At 38.8% G+C, this 19267-nt stretch overlaps 1 protein-coding gene across 1 annotated transcript in view; it reads left to right on the top strand.

Moving 5' to 3' along the window:
* Positions 1 to 19267, top strand: part of LOC124119888 — a 29842-nt gene extending 10575 nt beyond the window's left edge. The window contains exons 2-28 of the mRNA XM_046482553.2: positions 1365 to 1421; positions 2051 to 2211; positions 2314 to 2559; positions 3015 to 3363; positions 3592 to 3847; positions 4034 to 4199; positions 4314 to 4643; positions 4779 to 5300; positions 5989 to 6332; positions 6436 to 6618; positions 7064 to 7325; positions 7536 to 7683; positions 7974 to 8231; positions 8432 to 8704; positions 9013 to 9253; positions 9544 to 9760; positions 10419 to 13352; positions 13528 to 13866; positions 14334 to 14472; positions 14837 to 15021; positions 15137 to 15408; positions 15708 to 15855; positions 16049 to 16169; positions 16929 to 17161; positions 17531 to 17803; positions 18501 to 18548; positions 19053 to 19267. Of these exons, the coding sequence (XP_046338509.2) occupies positions 1365 to 1421; positions 2051 to 2211; positions 2314 to 2559; positions 3015 to 3363; positions 3592 to 3847; positions 4034 to 4199; positions 4314 to 4643; positions 4779 to 5300; positions 5989 to 6332; positions 6436 to 6618; positions 7064 to 7325; positions 7536 to 7683; positions 7974 to 8231; positions 8432 to 8704; positions 9013 to 9253; positions 9544 to 9760; positions 10419 to 13352; positions 13528 to 13866; positions 14334 to 14472; positions 14837 to 15021; positions 15137 to 15408; positions 15708 to 15855; positions 16049 to 16169; positions 16929 to 17161; positions 17531 to 17803; positions 18501 to 18539 (8696 nt within the window). The 3' untranslated portion in view covers positions 18540 to 18548; positions 19053 to 19267. The remainder of the gene's footprint in view (positions 1 to 1364; positions 1422 to 2050; positions 2212 to 2313; positions 2560 to 3014; positions 3364 to 3591; positions 3848 to 4033; positions 4200 to 4313; positions 4644 to 4778; positions 5301 to 5988; positions 6333 to 6435; positions 6619 to 7063; positions 7326 to 7535; positions 7684 to 7973; positions 8232 to 8431; positions 8705 to 9012; positions 9254 to 9543; positions 9761 to 10418; positions 13353 to 13527; positions 13867 to 14333; positions 14473 to 14836; positions 15022 to 15136; positions 15409 to 15707; positions 15856 to 16048; positions 16170 to 16928; positions 17162 to 17530; positions 17804 to 18500; positions 18549 to 19052) is intronic.

Raw genomic sequence — 19267 nt, 5'->3', positions numbered from 1 at the left:
GCAATATTTATTTGAGCATGATGCGAGTTGGCGGACTTGAAAGTCATGTTGATTTCAGCAGTTTCTAAAACATACTTTTGCACTAACGTTTTATCATAATTTTAGTGAGTTGGGATTTTTGCCACTTTCAGTAATATTCCAGCAATATCGAACCAGAGGACACACGTTTAATGGCTTCTACTATATCGAACCCGGGCATGTGTGTGTCACATCAGGCAATAAATATGTTTGTAATACCCCAGGCAGGTTACATGTGTGTATGACATCATATTGGTTACAAGTTACACGTTATATATATGTGTGTTGAATATAAATTCCAGGATAGGTTAACACATAGAAAGTACACATATCAAAGAAGACATGTAACATGAATCTTTTATGACACTTTCACAATTCTGAATACATATAACAAATATCACTTTAAATGTGTGTTAAACAGTAAATGCAACATTGGTTAGGTAGATTAGGAATAGTATGTATATTAGACATGATGTCATATTCTATAATGGCAATATTTATTATGTGAAGGGATGTCAATGATGCTTGAAACCCCATTTCCATGAGATCTGAATACTGCTTGTCACTTTGTATTTTCACACTGCGAACACGTGTTTGGTACAACGTCATCAGCACGATAACCGCCACTGATAGACATGACCATATCACTATCAGCGTCCGAGTCGCTGACAGACATCTATGTCACGACTGCCTCCAATTTACAAGGGCCAGCCTTAAGGGACTGCCAGCAAGGAAACGGTTGAAATGTAAATGACACTGTTGGAACTTAGTGTGTTTGCTGCTCGCCTCCAAATGCGTAATACCAAAACAGGATTCCATTGTATACTCACTTATTAATTTATTTCTTTAAGGTGATTTGTCGCCACCCCTAACCACCCCTCTCCAACACCAACCATGCCTTATATTTCGTCTACAATCATCATAAAATAATGTACACTGAAATACTATGAAAACGCACAATCAACTTTAACTCGAAATCAGAAATGATGTGTTTTGTACTCAAGTCCATCGCCAAACACATCGAATGAGACTCGAACCCATACGACGACAATATGTGTTTGATTATCTCATTCCTAAATATCCAGAACAACTTTATTTGATTTTGTGGCCATTTTGACAAATATTACAAAAAAATCGAATATACGCTTCAAAGTGTTTCGGAATATTTGTACATGTCTGAATAATTACTTGTACGTATAAGTTACTTGTATGTTTCTGAACAACTACTTGTCCGTTTTTTAAAGCAAATAGTTACCTGTCTAATACCAATGCCTGTCTAATCTTAATGCAGTTGCTTGTTGAAGTAAGTCTAGAGTAAAATGAAAATTCGTCATGTTTGTTTAAAGGTCCAATCTTCAATCAGCAAGCAAAAGGATTCGGGAAATGTGCCAGAATATGCACAGGTAAGTTGACATTGTATTATTTTGGGGAGGCCAGCAAGGTTATAAGGCCTACCTTTACCTAATAAATTAGAACACTAAGAAGGAAATGATAAACACTTATAATAAAACACAAGTAACATGTCGAGTAATTAATTGTTAAGTTTAGGAAATAAAGACTATCCCTAAGGAACTCGCTCAGAAGGCAGGGTTTCCGGATTACATGGGGTCTCACTGTGCACAGCAAATCATCCTCCAGTTCAGATTTCTCTGTTAAAGCATTTAAAGTGGTAATAAATCTAACTGTTTTCTTCATAAGTGTACTGGCGTCATGCGGTGAAATAGGGTTTAATGTCGAGTTCGAGATTATTTCACTCGTGTTGTAACGTGCACGTGGGTGTAGATGCTTGTCCACGTCCGGACTAATGCCAGTTTTATAGTGCTCGCTCTCTGAAATATCATGTAGCAATTTAACATGGATCCCCGAACTCGAGATGCGTACCTGAAAACATCGGATACTGCTGTACTACGGAAACATGAATCTGCAAAAGTGAGTTGGAAAATAGGACCACTCGTGCTCTTCAAGCCTCCATTAGCTATACAATATTCATTTATTAAAAGAAAATAGTTGCAGCAGCTTTATCTATCGACAGACACTTCCAAATTCAAATACGTCCCCGGGATGACGTATGAGTTCGATTACAACGTTCAGACGCAGACGTCCATGGAGGGAACTTCAAGCGATCGAGCGTCTCTTGGTTTCCGGGCAATTGCTGACATCGAGGTGCTGTCGAAGTGCGAAATGGCTCTTAAGGTAAGAAACTTGTACATAACAAATATACATCATAACATAAAACACATCATACAAGAGTTCAAACCAGTAATGACTTAACATTTTTGCATGTCCATTCCGCAGCTCCGCGATGTCAAAGTGTACCGATCTGATCCCTCGACTAACCCAATGGAAAATGCTGACGAAACTGGGGAATTCAAGAGGAATCTGGAACGATCTCCACTTCGGTTCTCTTTCCAAGATGGCGTGGTAGAGGAGCTGTGTCCAGCTGAGGGTGAAACCACGTGGGCTCTCAACATCAAGAGAGGTCTTCTCACTGCTGTCCAGAACAGTATGGATAGCCTGGATAGAGACCAGAGCGTCTTTGAAGTAAATATGTCAATGAAATAAAAATGTGGTGTTATTTGACAACTGACTAAACAGTTGGTCGTAGCATAATCAGAGATGTAGGGATTATTTCAAGAAATGTTTATGGTGGTGTCTCTTTGAATGAAGTCGAGACCAAGTACGTCCACAGTCCTGTGTTAAGATGATGTCATGTTGTATTAGAAATTTAAGGACTGTTGATGATGACGATGTCGACGACGATGATGATAATGTGGCTATGAACAAATCGTCGCCTCTTGTTCTTACAAGAGGTGCTTATTATAAATATATTGTTATTTTAAAGCATTATTTGACAACAATACATAGTCCATGTGGTGTCAACGTAAATTCTAGATATTTGAACTTATAACCGATGGTACGACGGGACTATGTCCAATAGCAATACATTGGAAATTCAAATAAGAATGCATCCCTAATAAAGACTTACGTATTTACAGAGGGATGTCACGGGTGAATGTCATACCGACTACAAGGTGATTCAAGGCTGGTTTTCTACCACAATAAAAAAAACAAAAGATCTCCTAGGTTGCACTGATCGTAATGGTTATCACAGTTCCATCCATGGCATGCAGTACAGAGTTCCTTCAGAGATCCAGTCTCTGCCCCTCATGAAGAGTACACACGAATGTGAACAAGAACTGGACAAGAATGGACTCCTCAAGAGTGCGCTCATCCGGGAGACCCACACATTCAGACCTTTCTCCAGGGCCACCAGTGGTGCCACCACCAAAATCCTTCAGAGACTCAACTACAAGACTCGGAGATCTGGTGTTACCACAAGACAAGGTGATCAGTCTTCTGGTTCTAGCTCTGCAGATGAATTCGTATTCGTAAATACAAAACGTCAATGCTGGAGAATAATCAGCTTCGATTTTCTGCTGAAACAGATTCCATTGGGTGTAAAAGTCAAAGTAGTTGTGACAATTGTGAGACAATTATAAAAACACGTTAAAATACATCAAATTATCATCTTTCATAAATGTTCCTCATGGTCGTACACACTTAATGTTCTAGATTACATAAGGAATCGGGCAGAAGTTGTTTTTGAACACGCCTATGGCCCAGGAAACAAAGGTCAACCAATGAGGGATGCTAAGAGTAAACTGCGAGAGATCTGTCAGAATACACGCGAGGATATACGCCCCGACACCGCACGCTTGTTCTCTGAGCTTGTCTACATCATCAAAAACTTGCATAGTGATGACATGAGAAGTGTCTACAAGCAAGTTAAATCTGGGGCTATTTGCACTGAAAACAGCGAGAGAGTCAAGTTAGTACTCCCCATGGCTTTTATGTCCCAACATTAAAAGGTCCTTAATTATTTGCTTTCACACAACTTTAATAAATTTGATATTTTATCCGAAACAAAATATAAAAAATACCTGTACAATGAGATTGTGGAATATCCACAAGCCCTCTTCCTGTTGTATAACTTTCATCCTTGATTTTTTCCCAGGAGTATCTTCTTGGACGCAATACCGATGGCCAGCACAAGTGCATCTGTTGCATTCTTGAAAGAAATTCTGCTGAAAAGAGAAGTCACTGGTGCACAGGCAGCCATGTGGATCACTTCCCTGTCTCTCATCCACTACCCAACACTGGAGATGTTGCAGGAAGTAAAGGTGAGCTTATAGTCTCATCTCAGAAAACATAATAATGGTATTCACTCTCCCTAAAAGTTGTCAAAGAAGCCTTCTTTTGAATCTAATGTCAATTCTGAATCTATTCATTTGTAGGCACTTCTTGACACCCCACAGTACAGCAAGGCGGCCATGCTACCTATCTCCACTATGGTCAACAACTATTGCAACCATCATGAAGCTTGTTCTGAGGAATCCATTATCACACGTATCATCTCTACAATGGAGAAGACCATTGGTTATGGCTGCTACATCAGAGATACTAATCTGGAGACTAGTCTTGTGGCACTTCGTGCTCTCGGAAATGCAGGCCATGTGGACAGACTGACCACTACGCTTAGCAGCTGCTTCAACAAACAAGCCAACCCAATGGAGGTCCGAGTAGCTGCCATCCAGGCCTACAGAAGACTACAATGTACTGCCGATGTAAGTTATGGAAATGTATACGAAACTCACTCAAAGATATGCTATTTGTTATATTTAAATGTCATAATATATTAATATTATATATATATATATATTTGATAACACTACGATTACACAACATGTTTATCATTTCAGAGAAGTGAAGTAATGACCATCTACCAAGATTCTGATGAGGACTCCGAGCTGAGAATTGCTGCCTACTTGGCTGTGATGCCCTGTCCATCTGAAGACGTCTTGAATACAATCCAAAGAACACTCGAGTCTGAGAAAGTTTATCAAGTTGGAGCCTTTGTCTGGTCTCATCTTACCAACCTGATGGAAACATCCAGTCCACAGAAACAGACCATCAGACGAATACTGCAGGACAAAACCCTTGGAAGGAAGTTCGACCTCTCAAGACTGAAACATTCACGCAACTATGAAGTCTCCGTCTTCATGGAGAAATTCAACACTGGTGCCATGCTCGAGAGTAATGTCATCTTTTCAAATAAGTCTGCCATTCCTCGCTCTGCAATGTTCAACATGACAGTAGATCTCTTTGGGAACTCTCTCAATCTCTTCGAACTTGGTGGGCGTATGGAAGGTGTGGAGTACTTGATTGAAAAATATCTCAGTCAATACACTTTCTTCAGAGACTGGCTACCAAAGAAAGAAATGGTATGTATATGAAAATAATGGTTGTGAAGATAAACTTAAGTGGGGATATATTACACAATTAATCTTTATCTCTATTCTGTATTCCAAATTATTGCTGGTACAGTCGTGCCTCGTTTATACGGACACTTGCGTCATTTCACAATTCGTCCGTACAAACGAATTTCTGTATAACTGAAACCAGCTTCTTACTTGAAGAGTTACTTCCCTTTAATTATGCAACTCATGACAGATGACAGAGCAAACAGATATATCCACTTAATCTTTATTCAAGACATACACGTTTCAAAAAATCTGTCATGGAAGTTTGAACTTTACCACATTTTGAGGTTTAAATTTTAAACAATAATTCCAAATTGTCCAGATCGGCTGTGTTCTTGTAATATGTAATCAAGGTTCGCTGGTAACGCTGGTTGACAGGCCATACTCACAGTTTGAAGTCACAATTTTGACCTCTGACCTCCACAGACGCCATATTTATCGAATTACATGTACAATAAACAAGCTCGTCTCAAACGTAACTCAGTGTCACTTGGTTAATTGACTTCTCACGGATCAAAGGATTACCACCAGCGGAAGGATTACCACCAGCGGAAGTGTATTGTCCGGGTAAGTGAAACAATTTTGTGTGCATTTCAGTGTTTTGTGTATGAAAATGATGTTACACTCATAATATGTACTTACATTGTAGATTTCCGACAATTCTTCTGACATGAAAGGAGACATATACATGAAGTTCTTTGGCAATGAAATGTACTATGGTCATTTCAAAGGCGTTGATCCCATCGCTTCTGTCAAGAACTTCAACTTTCTGGACTTACTCATCAAGATGTCCAAGAAGCATGATTACTCTTTCACTCAGAGTATGATGATCTTGGACAGCAGCATGATCATCCCCACCAGCTCTGGTCTCCCCCTAAATCTCAACGTTAATGGAACAGGCACCATAGACCTTCAGGCCTCAGGGGAAGTGGATCTCCGAAACATGATGGCTTCACCAAGGAGTCTCCTCATTGATGGAATCATAAAGCCAAGGTACTTTGATGAAATTTGAAATAATTGTTTTTATTGCGTGCCGAAGTAAAGGACATTATTTATACAGTTGTGCTTCTATGTTTGTTTTGACAATCTTTTCCAGCGGTTCTATTAAGATTGCTGGCACTATGAGCATGGATGCCTTTGTCACCAAAACCGGTCTTAGAGTTGTCAACACATGGCATTCCAGCACTGCCTTGAAAGGGCGTGTAGAACTCAACCGAGGAAAAATTCTTAGCGCCAACATTGACTTTCCACAGGAGAAAATGGAAATCCTGGATGTCAGGTAGGAACATCTTATTATATTGAACAGAGTACACAGAATATCATTTCTCGGATTTATTCTTATACATATTTATTTAATTTTCGTATTCACAGGACTACTAGTTTTCTGGTAATAATTATCTTAAGATGATATTATTTGGAAGCCAAGGCTATTACTGTAAAGATACAAGAGCTAACACTATCATAATATATCTTGAGTATTCATTAAATACAATTAAGGAAAATATAAATATAGAATAGACACATCAAAGCATATTACATAAATGCTTATTGTTCTATAGTTCATAGATAATATTTCCACTGACATTCTTTTGAAGATTTCTTGTGAATATGGAATCGGTTTTGTCACTTCTATTTATGAAAGAAACAAAAACGAAACTATCAATCATTAAAAACAAAATCTTTCACTTTCCGTATGGATTAATATCTCAATCCATATTCTACAGCACAGAGTTCTTCAGCATTCATGGTGATCAGGAGAAGAAACAAGATTTGGTCTCAGGCAACAGAAAGAAACTGGAACTGTGCACAGGGGCCAGGATTGCCACCATTACCGGCCTTGAGCTCTGTAATGAGTTCCAGTGGCCTAATGCTTCCATGGTGGATGATGCTCCATACTTCCCCTTCACAGGGCCCTTCTACCAAAGCCTCGTTCTTTACAAGAGGGACACACACACTGGCTACAAGCTCATGGCTAAACAATCTGGGGTAGGTTAACTTTATAAGCTCTTAATATTGATCTATACCAAGCGGTTGTTTAAATTTCAAGAAAGCAAAAACTCATATTTTGAGCCTATCAATATGATGTATGTCCAAAACGACTGCATGTGTGCCAAGAACTCAAAGATAACAAATACGTAGACGTCCAACATGTTAATATGATATGCCGAACTATATGTTCTAATTCAATGTTTACAGGCGAAGCAGAACACGTTTGTACAGTTCATCCTGAACACACCTGGATCCAGGACTGACCGCACCATTGACATATCCTTTTCGTTGAAGAAGAAAACCAAAGACTTTGAGATGAAAGCATTGACCCCCTGGAAAAAAGCAACTCTTAAAGGCAGTTTGATTTTTCAAAAAATAATATTGTTCATTTCAAAATGAATGAAGCTTAGACTTGTATAAAGATGATTTTTTTAGGAAGGCTCAATATTCACGTGCTAAAAACATACAAGATGAAGATGATCGGATCGGGTGGTCAGGCTCGCTGACTTGGTATATAAATACAGTAATAAGTATATAGTAATAATATATAGTTGATGTTCATCGATATCTTTATAGAAAAATGTATTGATCTGGAAAGATTACTATTGTTATGTTTATTGTTATCATTTACGTATTATACCACAGGTTCAATGACATTTGAGAAGAAAAATATTGGCTTGCAAGGCCATTTGACTGTTGATAAATCATCAGAATACGTTGTCATCAGTGAAGTTGGAATAAAGAGAAAAAGGTCATCTGTAACCTACATTCCCCGACTGGAGATCAGACGTCCACGTGCAAAGGTCATCCTGCTCAGTGGAACAGTAGAGGTTGAAGCAAACAAGAAAGCCAGTGTTGAGTTAACGCTCAAAGGGTTAACAAAGAATGCAGTGAACTTTAAATGCAAGTAGAGACTGCAAAATTACTCTTCATTCGAATGCTAATATTTAAACACAATTAAACTCACGAAACAATCATAGATTTTACAGTTGACAATCTTGACATTCTCTAAGGGTGTTTTATTGAGTTGTAGCACATCTGTACTAGAACACACACTAAACTATGATAATGAGGTTTACTTCTACATCAATGTCTTTGTACAGCCTCCTTGATGAACTCTAAAATTGAGAAGAGTCTAAAGGGTACTTTCAGCCTCGCTCCAAAGCAGGACTTCGTTCTCGAGGCTGGCTGGATGTACAAGAAAAGTGGCAGGAAGAAGTCAATCATCAAGGTCATCCCTACACTGATGGTGAAGACCCCCAAACTTGAGCTTGTCTCACTCAAGGGGGAATGGGAATATAAGGAGAGCAAATCACTTCAGGGAGGAGTAACTTTGGATGTTCACAAGCTTCTAAGAAAGCCAATTACTTTTCAATGTGAGCATCATGGTCTATTGTCAAATCATAATATATGGTTGATATTTCACATATTCCAACAGAAAAGCTTGACAATCATAATATACATCAACGTCACTCATTTTCAATATTCAGCAGCACAGACAATAAAGGCAAATGCATTTGTATATATTGACCTGAATATTACTAGGAAAAGAACTATTGTTTAGGTAAATAGTTTATAGTGCAGATGTAAGGCAAACTGTATTATTAATCTCTTCCAAATATGTACATGCTGTATATACTGAATGAGAAGTATGCAGAAGTCTAAGATTAGATGTTTTTAACAGGTGATATGTACGAAATATCTGGTAAAAAGACAAAACACTCGGCAAAGGTAATAGTGAGATCTGAATTCCTGGATGCGAAGGTCACAGGCAATATGGAAGGAACGAAGAAAACAGTCAACCCCACAATCATCCTGGAGTACAATCTTCCGAAGGCCTATAGCGGATGGAACAACAAACATACGTTCAGGTCGAAGCTTGCAGATCACAACACAAAAAGTCGCTGGAAGTATATGTTCCATATGTACGTGGAAGCACTTTCAACACTGTTTATGCCAAACCCATTTTAGATGAACTTATAAACTTATGTGATGTCATCCATAATCTGTCATCATTCGATCGGTTGTCTGTTCTCTGTACCCTTATGGCGTAGATATGTGAACTGGTTTGTCTAGTTCAGACAGGGTTATTCACAGGCCACCAAGACAAATGGCTGGAATATTGCTGATTGCGGTACAACAAATATGTATTCAGGGTTTGTGTTACAGGTAATTTGCAAGAAAGTTTCCACGTTTATGCATTTTTCTTACATAGGGGCTATACGAACCAACAGCACCCAAATCTGAACGTATTTCTGAAAAGTGACCTCGCACACAGCACGAGACATAGCAAAGCAGATGTCACAGTAAAGTATGGGATGAAGATTGGAAACCCCGACAGACACATCACGGGATCTGCGTCAGTAGACCATCATTTGAACAAAAGGGCAGTGAATATCAAATGGAAACTCAAGACTGGGATTGGTCCAATGGTAAGACAACTTATGGCTGATCAATGATCATTACAATTGGCTTGCTAGATAAAGTTGACAGGATTAAAAGACACTAAGTCTCTTGGACTCAAATGGTTCTGTTTACGAAAACTCGTAGGATAAAAACTCGTCAAATATTCCAATGATGGAATATTCTTGTATTCCAAGATTATAAGATATTTGTTAAGAATTGTTCTCCACTATGTGTGACTTTTTTCTCCACGAATAAACTGTTATGACCTTGCTTGCTGTACTTTTAAGCTGTGGTTCCATTATTTGAGGGTTGGTCGGGCTGTATGTGTTGATGTAGAAGAATTGTAATGGCTCCCTGTCTACCAATTATCAGTGGGTGTGAGGTCACCATCTAATAGCGTCTTTTGAAATCTAATCCGTGTCGTATTCGTTTGTCTAATGTTAAATAAAGAATTGTTTAACATTTCATCAAAATATGATTGCTCATTTACATACAAAACTAAGAATAAAAATGTAATCTGTGCTATGACTCTGTTCGTAGCAGTATCGGCCTTTCCAAGATCTGAATATGTTGACACTTTAGGATGCCAGTCTAAACATGTGTTGGTGTTAAACTAGACTTAAAGTAATATTTTGTGGCTCCCTGAAGAAAATCAAGTTACTGAATTTACTTATTGTATTTCAGGATGTCAGTTTCGACATTCAAGGTAAATACAATTCAAACTCGGACACAATGGGATCTGAACTTGCAGCAAACTACAGGAAACATACAGGTGGTTCTTTGAAGAATGAAGCAGTATCTACTTCGGTTGAGTGTGGGTTCACCAGAAACGCAAAAGAGACCACGGCACTTGTTGAAATCAAGACATCGCTTCACCAATTGAAATATCTAAATGCTGAAGTAAGCCTTGATCATGAGACAAAGAAGGCTTCTTCAGTTGGATCATTTTCCTCGGGACGTAAAGAAAATAAGATCACATATGCAGCTGAGTTAAAGATGCCATCAAATACACATAATGGGTTGGAATTGTCAGCCAATGGAGTATTGTCATCGCCATCCAACGATGACAGGGTGTATGAATTACATCTTCACCATGTTGGAGGCATTGTCAATTTTAAAACGAAAGGAAGCCTATCATATGATAAGAGGAAACAAATAAAAGGAGCAATTTCATTCATATACAACGACCTAGCTCACATCGATTTTGAGGGTGAGATGACAACACCTTTCGAAGGATATGAAAACAACACTGTAAAGTATCAGCATTCATTTGGCAAATCTGAAGCTGCTTTGACTACTGAAGCCATTTATGGTTGCAACCAAAGGGCTATGTTCAGTTTCAGTCTAGTCAATTTGACAAACGTTAGACTAGCTATAACGCTGAAGACTACAGCTGGAAACAACGTAGTGTCGTTTACCTATACTGGTCCTTTAGGCCAGAGTCGTGTCCAAACTGAAATCAAAATGTTTGGATATTCGAATTTAGTGCAGATTGTCTACAAACATGGACATAAAATGAGAGTGCTATTTACATCGAATAACAAGAGTATGCAACTACTTAAGGTGTCTTTGAACTTTGAAATAACCCCAACAACACTCAATACCAGTGCTTTATACACATTGGCAGGTTCGATCTTTGAGGGTACGGTTGTTGGTGTGAAAGAAAGAGACAGAATCAAAGTGGTTATGGAATTAAGAACACCTATCCAAGATTTTCGTGAAACGGGACTATCTTACCATCATTACAAAAAATGGAGAAATGTATATGCAACACTCCGTTACATGGATGCCAAAGAAATAACATTCAGCTTGACCCACAACAGAACCACCTACAGATCAGTTTCTGGTCAACAAAGACGGTACCATTTAAATTTGATAGAGCTCACGACACCATTTAGAAATTTTGAAATATTTTCATTTCGATTTGATGGACTTGATTTGAGTTACAAAACGTATGGGAATATTACATTCATGTATGGAAACCACAAGCAAATTACATTAGACTCTATATGGACTGATAGAGATCCAGTTGATCCAACAGTAACACTTCTTGTAAAAACACCATTTGAAAAATATAGAACAAGTAAAATAGTATTTAGTGGTCTTAGAAACGGATCATATTACTATGGGAAAATGGACACACAAATTGATGACATGGTGATTTCACTGTATTACACGACTAAAAAGGATTGGAAAATGGGGAATATGACCTTGCACACCAATTTCCATGGTTACGAATTAATGGAAGGAACCTTTGACATTGTAAAAGCTAATCGAGTACTTAATGCCACTAGTACTTTCAAGATAAATAATCAAACAGTAGGAACTGAGTTTGTATTTGCCTGGAAGGATGGATTTCATACACATCTGACAATTTGGACTCCTGCTGAGAACTTTACGAACACTGGGTTTACCTTTGATTGCAAAGAAGTAAGCAGACAACACGGAGTTGGAAAACTGAACATTCGCTACAGAGACGACAAAGTCATTACATTTAGATTTACAGTACTTTCCCCAGTAAATGAAAGCCGATCAGTGAAAGCTGAACTGATAACTCCAATTACTGGTTATGAGAGGCAACACATTCTCTTTACTGATCGTTCTAAGAGTTACAAAACTTTCAAGAATAACATAACGTTCTTAAACAGTAAAGGGGAACAACTGACTCTAAGTTCAGATTTTGCTTTGTATTCATTTATTGACATAAATTTATTTTTCAAATCTAAAGAAATTAAGGGGCGAGATCTGGTAAAACTTTCACTGAGAAATCCCACTGTAGGAAATTGTACTGTTAAAGTCGAGACAAAAGTGCCTTTGGTAGGTTTTGAAAATTGTGTTTTGTATTATCACCACTTTATTGTTGATGGAAGTCTTGAGGCTGCTCTGAAGTTAGAAAGTAATGGGAGTAAATACATTGCTACTAATATTTATAGTACCTTTAGCACAAACAAATTCGATGGAAGTGTAGTTATTGACTCAGATGTTTATACTTTTCGCAACATTACAGTTGTGCTCCAAAAAGAAAGAGTCATAAACAATGTGAGAGCCAAAGGTTATATTATGGTTGCTGAATCAACATATGAATCATCAGTCACACAAGTTATCATTCCTGGAAAACTACGAAAACTTAATGGAGTAATGGTGATCAACTGGGACAGAAAAAATCCTGAAAGCAATATTGAGCTCCAAGCAAAACTGATGGACAGAAGCAGACAGTCTCTTTTGAACAAAGACCTGATACTGAAGCTTATCAGAACACAACGTACTGTTGGTATCATTGGAAATGTCCTCAGTTCACAGCTCCAGACAAAGAGTCATGGAGAATTCATTTGGAATGAAGCGGCTGGTCACAAACTTTTCTATGATGTGAATGTTAAGGACCGTAGCCGTCGCAACAGCAAGATGTTTGATAGCTCCCTCAAAGTGGGATCCCCTCTGAGAAGTCTCCAAATGGATGGGTCTTACAGTCAGACAGGTTCAAGCCAAACTGTGGATGGAGCCTTCTCCTGGGATGCAGACAAAGATAACACAAAGAAGATTGCCATGAAAGCAATCTTCACGCCGGATGACAAAAACAAGCAGGCAGATCTCTCTCTCAGACTTCCTTCCATTGGCAAGGTGAGAAAAGCATGCTACTAATTTTATATATTACTGATCATTTAAAATAGAATCAACATGCTAGATAATTTTTTTTGGAATGTATTCAGATTGATGCTTTGTACTAAGAGGAAATGGCTTGTGCCTCAAAAGGAACATATTCGGTGATGTTCTATTTGTTGTTAATAATCTTCAGAACATCCAGCTTGACACGGCAATGTTGCTGAATGATGGCAGGACTGTCTTCAATGGAAAAACACAAGTGTCCTACTCCAGTGACTCCCGAAAAACCCTCACCCTTACATCTCGAATGGATGACATTTCCTATGGCTATGGTAACAGCAACTACAGCTTTGTGGTTGGCATTAGCCACCCATATACAGATGTGGACGTCAAACTTACATCCCACATCGGTAGCTCCAGTGAGAAAGTATCTGCTGGAATGGATATTGCCTACCTGACAGCATCGAGGGAAAGAAAGAACTTTGCTCTCGAAGGACATTTGAATACAGAAATGCAAATGTTAAAGCTAAAAGTGAGTACTCTACTTGTTTTGTGATAACACTCTTTTTTGGTGCATCTTGATATGGATGAAAGCAATGAAGACTCTAGTTGATTCATACATACAAGGTGCGAAACATAAACGCATGGAATATACTCTTACTCACCATAAACAGAATACGTATTCTTCTACTGCAGCATGAGGTGATATTGAATAATATTTGACTTGTACCATAAGCTCCCGCGTTTTGTTTTCAGGTGAACAATTGACATGCCTTTGCATGCGTTTGTGACGGGTGCCCCCGGTGGGCCAGGACACTCACATCTTTTGGTATCATCAATATTTGATAGTGATTTATAAACATAAGCCCATGATAGAGTCGTAATTGTACAATCGACACTGTTTTTGACAGAGATTTCTTATCAATATATATAGGGTTTTGTCGTTTTTATTTACAGGTATATGCATCCACGTTACATCTTATGCATGGTTTGTTGTAGATGCAGTGTCCAATTAAGCAGTTGGAAGCCTCTGTTGAAATGGGAGAGAACCCCTTTAAAATAGTGATCAACAACAGGACACTAGCCACTGGACTGACATCTTGGAGGGCGGTGGAGCTTGAAACACGTTTTGATCTAGGTAGTCTGTGGTACTTTTTCTCTTTTACAACAACAAATAAACAAGGAAGAGAATATATGTATGACAACTTCTTTATTATGAGGAACACTATCAATGGTATTTAGAAGTGATACACATAAGGAAGAGAATTTATTCTGCTTATGTTCCTGATAATAAAGGACTTGACATGCATAATTTCTCTTCCTTATGTGTATCACTTCTAAATGCCATTGAAAGACTTGAAACTACTAAATAAATACAAGTATATCAATATTCATTCTGACTTTTAATATGACGTGCAGTAATATATGCACACATATATAACTGGTTGTGTATGAAATGTATAGCTCATTCCCTCACTTACTTCAAAGAATTCTTCGAATAGATAACCCTGAAAGGATGATTCACGTAGATGCAAGATATGTGAACTCAAGCGCTATGCAGGCTGGGGTTTATCATCAGGAGAATTCAAGTCGAGTATCTGACAGCATAGTTGCCCTCAGACTCAACACATCCCGTCTTCTCCATGCCAGGATATCCTGGAGGCCACAGATGATCGCCGATGTTCAGGTATGAAACACCCGCAAACGTTTGTAAGTGCTTACATAAATGACCATATTGAAAGTTACATACATGTGAAGGCGCTATATAAACTCGCCAGTAAGAATGAATTTGTGTTTAACAGGCTTACTTGACTAGGGCAGTGGAGAGGAATGGAGAAAATGGAAAGACCACTTTAGACTCTGTGTACGAGTCTGTGGGACAGGAGTTGTCAGGCAAGTACCACCGGATTGCACAAGCCACCAAGGAGGAACTGTCTCCCTACCTAAACCTACTGGAGTCAGAAATGGCTACCATAGAAAAACAGCTGGACTCTATTAGGAGGGATATGAAGCGCATGTACGACCGTAATGACTTCTACATGGCAGACATGGGATACTATTCTGAAGCGGGAAAGTAAGTACATGAGTATCTACCGATTTCTGATAACATTCCAGGTTAGAATAGGTCCCCATCAACCTATGCTGGTCATAATAAGGTGCGACCTAATGGATCTGATAGTCAGGCATGGTGACGTGGTTGATTGCGTGTCGTTGTACCCCGACAGCATGGATCGTTGCTCAGAATATCGATCAAAGGATTATCTGGTCCAGACTCCGATATTTTTACAGGCAGTCGTCATACGATTGGAATATTGCCGAGTGCAGTGATCAACGACAAAAAACCCAAAAAAACTATGCTTTTATTATTTGCAGGAAGCTGTACAAGCACCTTGTGAAGACTATTTTCAGAAGATTCATTCGAGGCACTAGATCCATGACAGAACACCTACAGAATGCCAATGATCTGAATGTGAAAGAGTTCTATGACCACCTCCTGAACGACTGGGTTGTCCTTGCAAAGGTATCCTGCAGAAATGTGTTTGTTCAACGTCAGTTAACATTTCCTCTCACACAAAGAAAGTGAATTCAAATAACATCAGTTGAAGCTGTGGGAAATATACGTTTTAGCAGTATCACGAGGGGGCCATGTTACTAGCTAGATTGGAAAACAAGTGTACTGTATTGTATTGATATGCTTGCATGCTTGTTTTTAGGAGAAGGTGGACACAACAGTTGAAGATGCTGTAGAGATGATCTCAAGTTTAGATGACATGATCCAAAACATGTGGGACATCTATCAGCACCACTACAACATTGTACAGATGAAAGCTACTGGTAAGTTGTCATACAGTGTGGGGCTTCTATTTGTAACCAAACGGGATTTTGTTTTAAAGATATAGGGCTTCAGCAATGCGAGGTTTGAATTGTCATTATTTGATGTTTTAAGGGATCTTAAAGTGGGTTTTAGTTTAACGCTGGGTATGATATATAGTCAGTACCACGTAACATCATTTGACCACTCCCCTCTGAGAAGTGGCAAGCGAGGCAACAGATTTGAACTTCCGTGTAGGATGACTGAAGTGAGAGACTCGTGTTGAATTCTAGGTGTAAAATGATTATGAAAACATGTTTTGGAAATAAAGCAAATATTTATGTAAGCAATATCAATATTCGCAAAGGAAATGTCCAAACTTATGTAAATAACATTTGCAATCTCGGCAGGTAGCATAACCTTTGATAAGACACATTTTGTCAACAAGGGCACTGCACCACAGAACGTCACTGCATCCCACTAGTGTCATAAGAAAAGCTTACTTGTGATCTTGCCAGATATAGGTGTAAACTTGGAGGTAATCGGCGCGGACGATGATTTTCCAACTAGCAGACAGAAAGGACTCCTACAAAACATTCTTTGGGATTTGAATCCACCATAAACGGTTTCTGAGAGTTTAGGGACAAAATAATGCAGAATAGTTTGCGGAGAGTCTAGCTGATTTGGCATTGCTCACTGTAGGTAGAATTTAATTAACACTGAAGCCTGATTGAGTAAATATATTATATTACATTTACAAAACCTTGTATGTGTATTCCTAGCGACAGTAGACACGATCATGGACCTACCACACATCGTAGACAGCAAGTTTGAGATATCTAATTCTATATCACCTTACATGGACCGCCTCTACAGTACCACAGTGAAGACGTACGGCAGCTTCAAGGATTTGCTCATGAATTCGGGAGACATGATTAGTTCTCATCTGATAAATGCTGAGCAACGAAGCGATCTACAGATGCTGTTCTCTATCACTAACAATGCATATCAAGAAGTAAGTCGTGTTTCATGATGGCTAAAAGGTGGGTGAGTAAACGTGCAGTTACAAATGTGTTGTTCGTGTTCGGGAACCTTAGAATGATGATATTTTATGATATAATGTTGTTTTGTGATCCAGATTTACAGTTGTATTGATATGTACTGTTACGAACAGCTGTGCTCTGAAGTCCAGACCTGTTGCTCTTCCGATCTTTTAGCAGAAATTTTCTATTCGTACTGAAATAGTGTTTGTCGCTGTTATTTGACTATGGGAACCATTATTGTTTACCAAAGACTTGAAGTGCTGTGATTGTTTTTTGAAACGGGATCATGGGGCTGCTTGATTATACATTTTGCAAAATTGGTTTGTTTGTGTTACTCGAAGGGCGGATCCATCCTGGAGGAGCACCTGCAGAAAATCCCGAACCTAGTCAAGCGGGAGTTGACGAACTACACACGTGATGCTCTCACAATTTATAACCCCCAAATCACTGCCTGGGACCCAGAACATGGAGAGATCCAGATAGAATTATGCCTGCCAATACCCCTTCGATCTCTGGACAGATTACCCGATGTCCAGCCATATGTCCAGAATGCAAAAGCAACGGTCAGCAAATACATCCCAGACAAGACTACTCTGGAGAGATTGTACAAGAATGTACGTCAAATCATTGATGTTATTACATTGTAGGAGAGGCGGGACAGCCTCCATAGTCTAGTGGATAGAGCGTCTGCCAAGTCGGGGGATCGATCCCAGGCCACTTTATACCAAAAGATGTTAAGGATGGTACTCGGTACAATGTCTGTAGCTCGGTATTAAGGGGACAAAACAAGGACTTGGCGCCTCGGAGAACGTATACTGTCACACACACATCACGCACATGCATGTACATCTCTATATTAGTGCAATAACCACGCACTTCATTTCACCTCATCAGAACTCTGAGTGGTGGCCGAGATGTCAAAGGCGCAGCAATTCTTTGTACTGAGATATGTCCTTCAGGCGTGCCAGCTGCAGAAACCTATGATCGTGGCTCCAAATCCTGGTTCTTGGTTTGTCAGCATCATACCTGTTTCATCACTGTGGTAAACTGACATGTACATCACTTCGAATGCTGGCAATCCTCCCACATCAATCTGACACGCTGTGATATAACTGAAACACTGTTCAAAGTGGCGTTAAGCCAACTTTAGTCACTCACTCACTTACTCAAGTGAGAATCCATATTATCATTCGGACATTAAAGAAGATCAAAGCTCCAAACCTTGAAAGATACGGGTATCTAGATGCAGTGTTATTTCAATACCTTTGTTGTGCCAAATAGTGGTGACACCTATTTGTTACTCGATTTCAGTATTCGGCGTGGCGGTCTAATAGAACAAATGGACGTTGAACGTTTGATGTGAGTATATAGCTTATATGCAAATGTATTTGAGGTCACTATCCATTCTGTTAAGCGAAGAAGATTCAAATACAGAAGTTGGTCATCAGTAGGATCTGTCGGTGGTATTTTTTACAGTATGCGAACAATGATGCTGTTAATTCAACAGGTGGGCACGTTTTCTCTCAATTATTTCAACTACTAAAATGTATTGAAAATAATTCCAATGACACCTGACAACCATTTGACACCTGATAAGTACATTTTTTTAAAAAGAACCTCTCGATGAAAAGAGACATTTTTGCTGATGCCAAGAGCAAGTTTGTAGAGATAATTTAGCTTGACGCGAAGTTGATGTGTAAGCCATCTTGTGACAGAGGCCTTCTCATATGAGTCACACAACAATCCCTGTTTAAAATTAATAAATCGTTGAACCCTTTCGTTTCAGCTGAGGATTATTTAATGAGACATGTGTTTTTATAAAGTAGGTTCGAGATTTAACTGTTAAACATGTTTCTATTTCAGACCAGTGGATGGACAAGGAACTGATGTGCAATTAAGAGAAACATTATCTCAATAATCACCTGATGCCTTGCAGTTCGTTGGATTAATGAAACATTTTGATATTAAGAGTAATTCAAGATAAAAGGGTGAAGATAGTCAAGTAAACTGTTGATAACTCTTTGAGATAATACCTTTCTATAACAAGATTTAAGACTAAAAGTTACCTTTGATATTAA

The sequence above is a fragment of the Haliotis rufescens genome, unplaced genomic scaffold (assembly GCF_023055435.1).
Source record: "Haliotis rufescens isolate VD_foot unplaced genomic scaffold, xgHalRufe1.0.p SCAF_2, whole genome shotgun sequence".
Taxonomy (NCBI): Eukaryota; Metazoa; Mollusca; class Gastropoda; order Lepetellida; family Haliotidae; genus Haliotis; species Haliotis rufescens.
The sequence above is the reverse complement of the archived record's forward strand: the minus strand, read 5'-3'. Positions and strand labels throughout refer to the sequence as shown.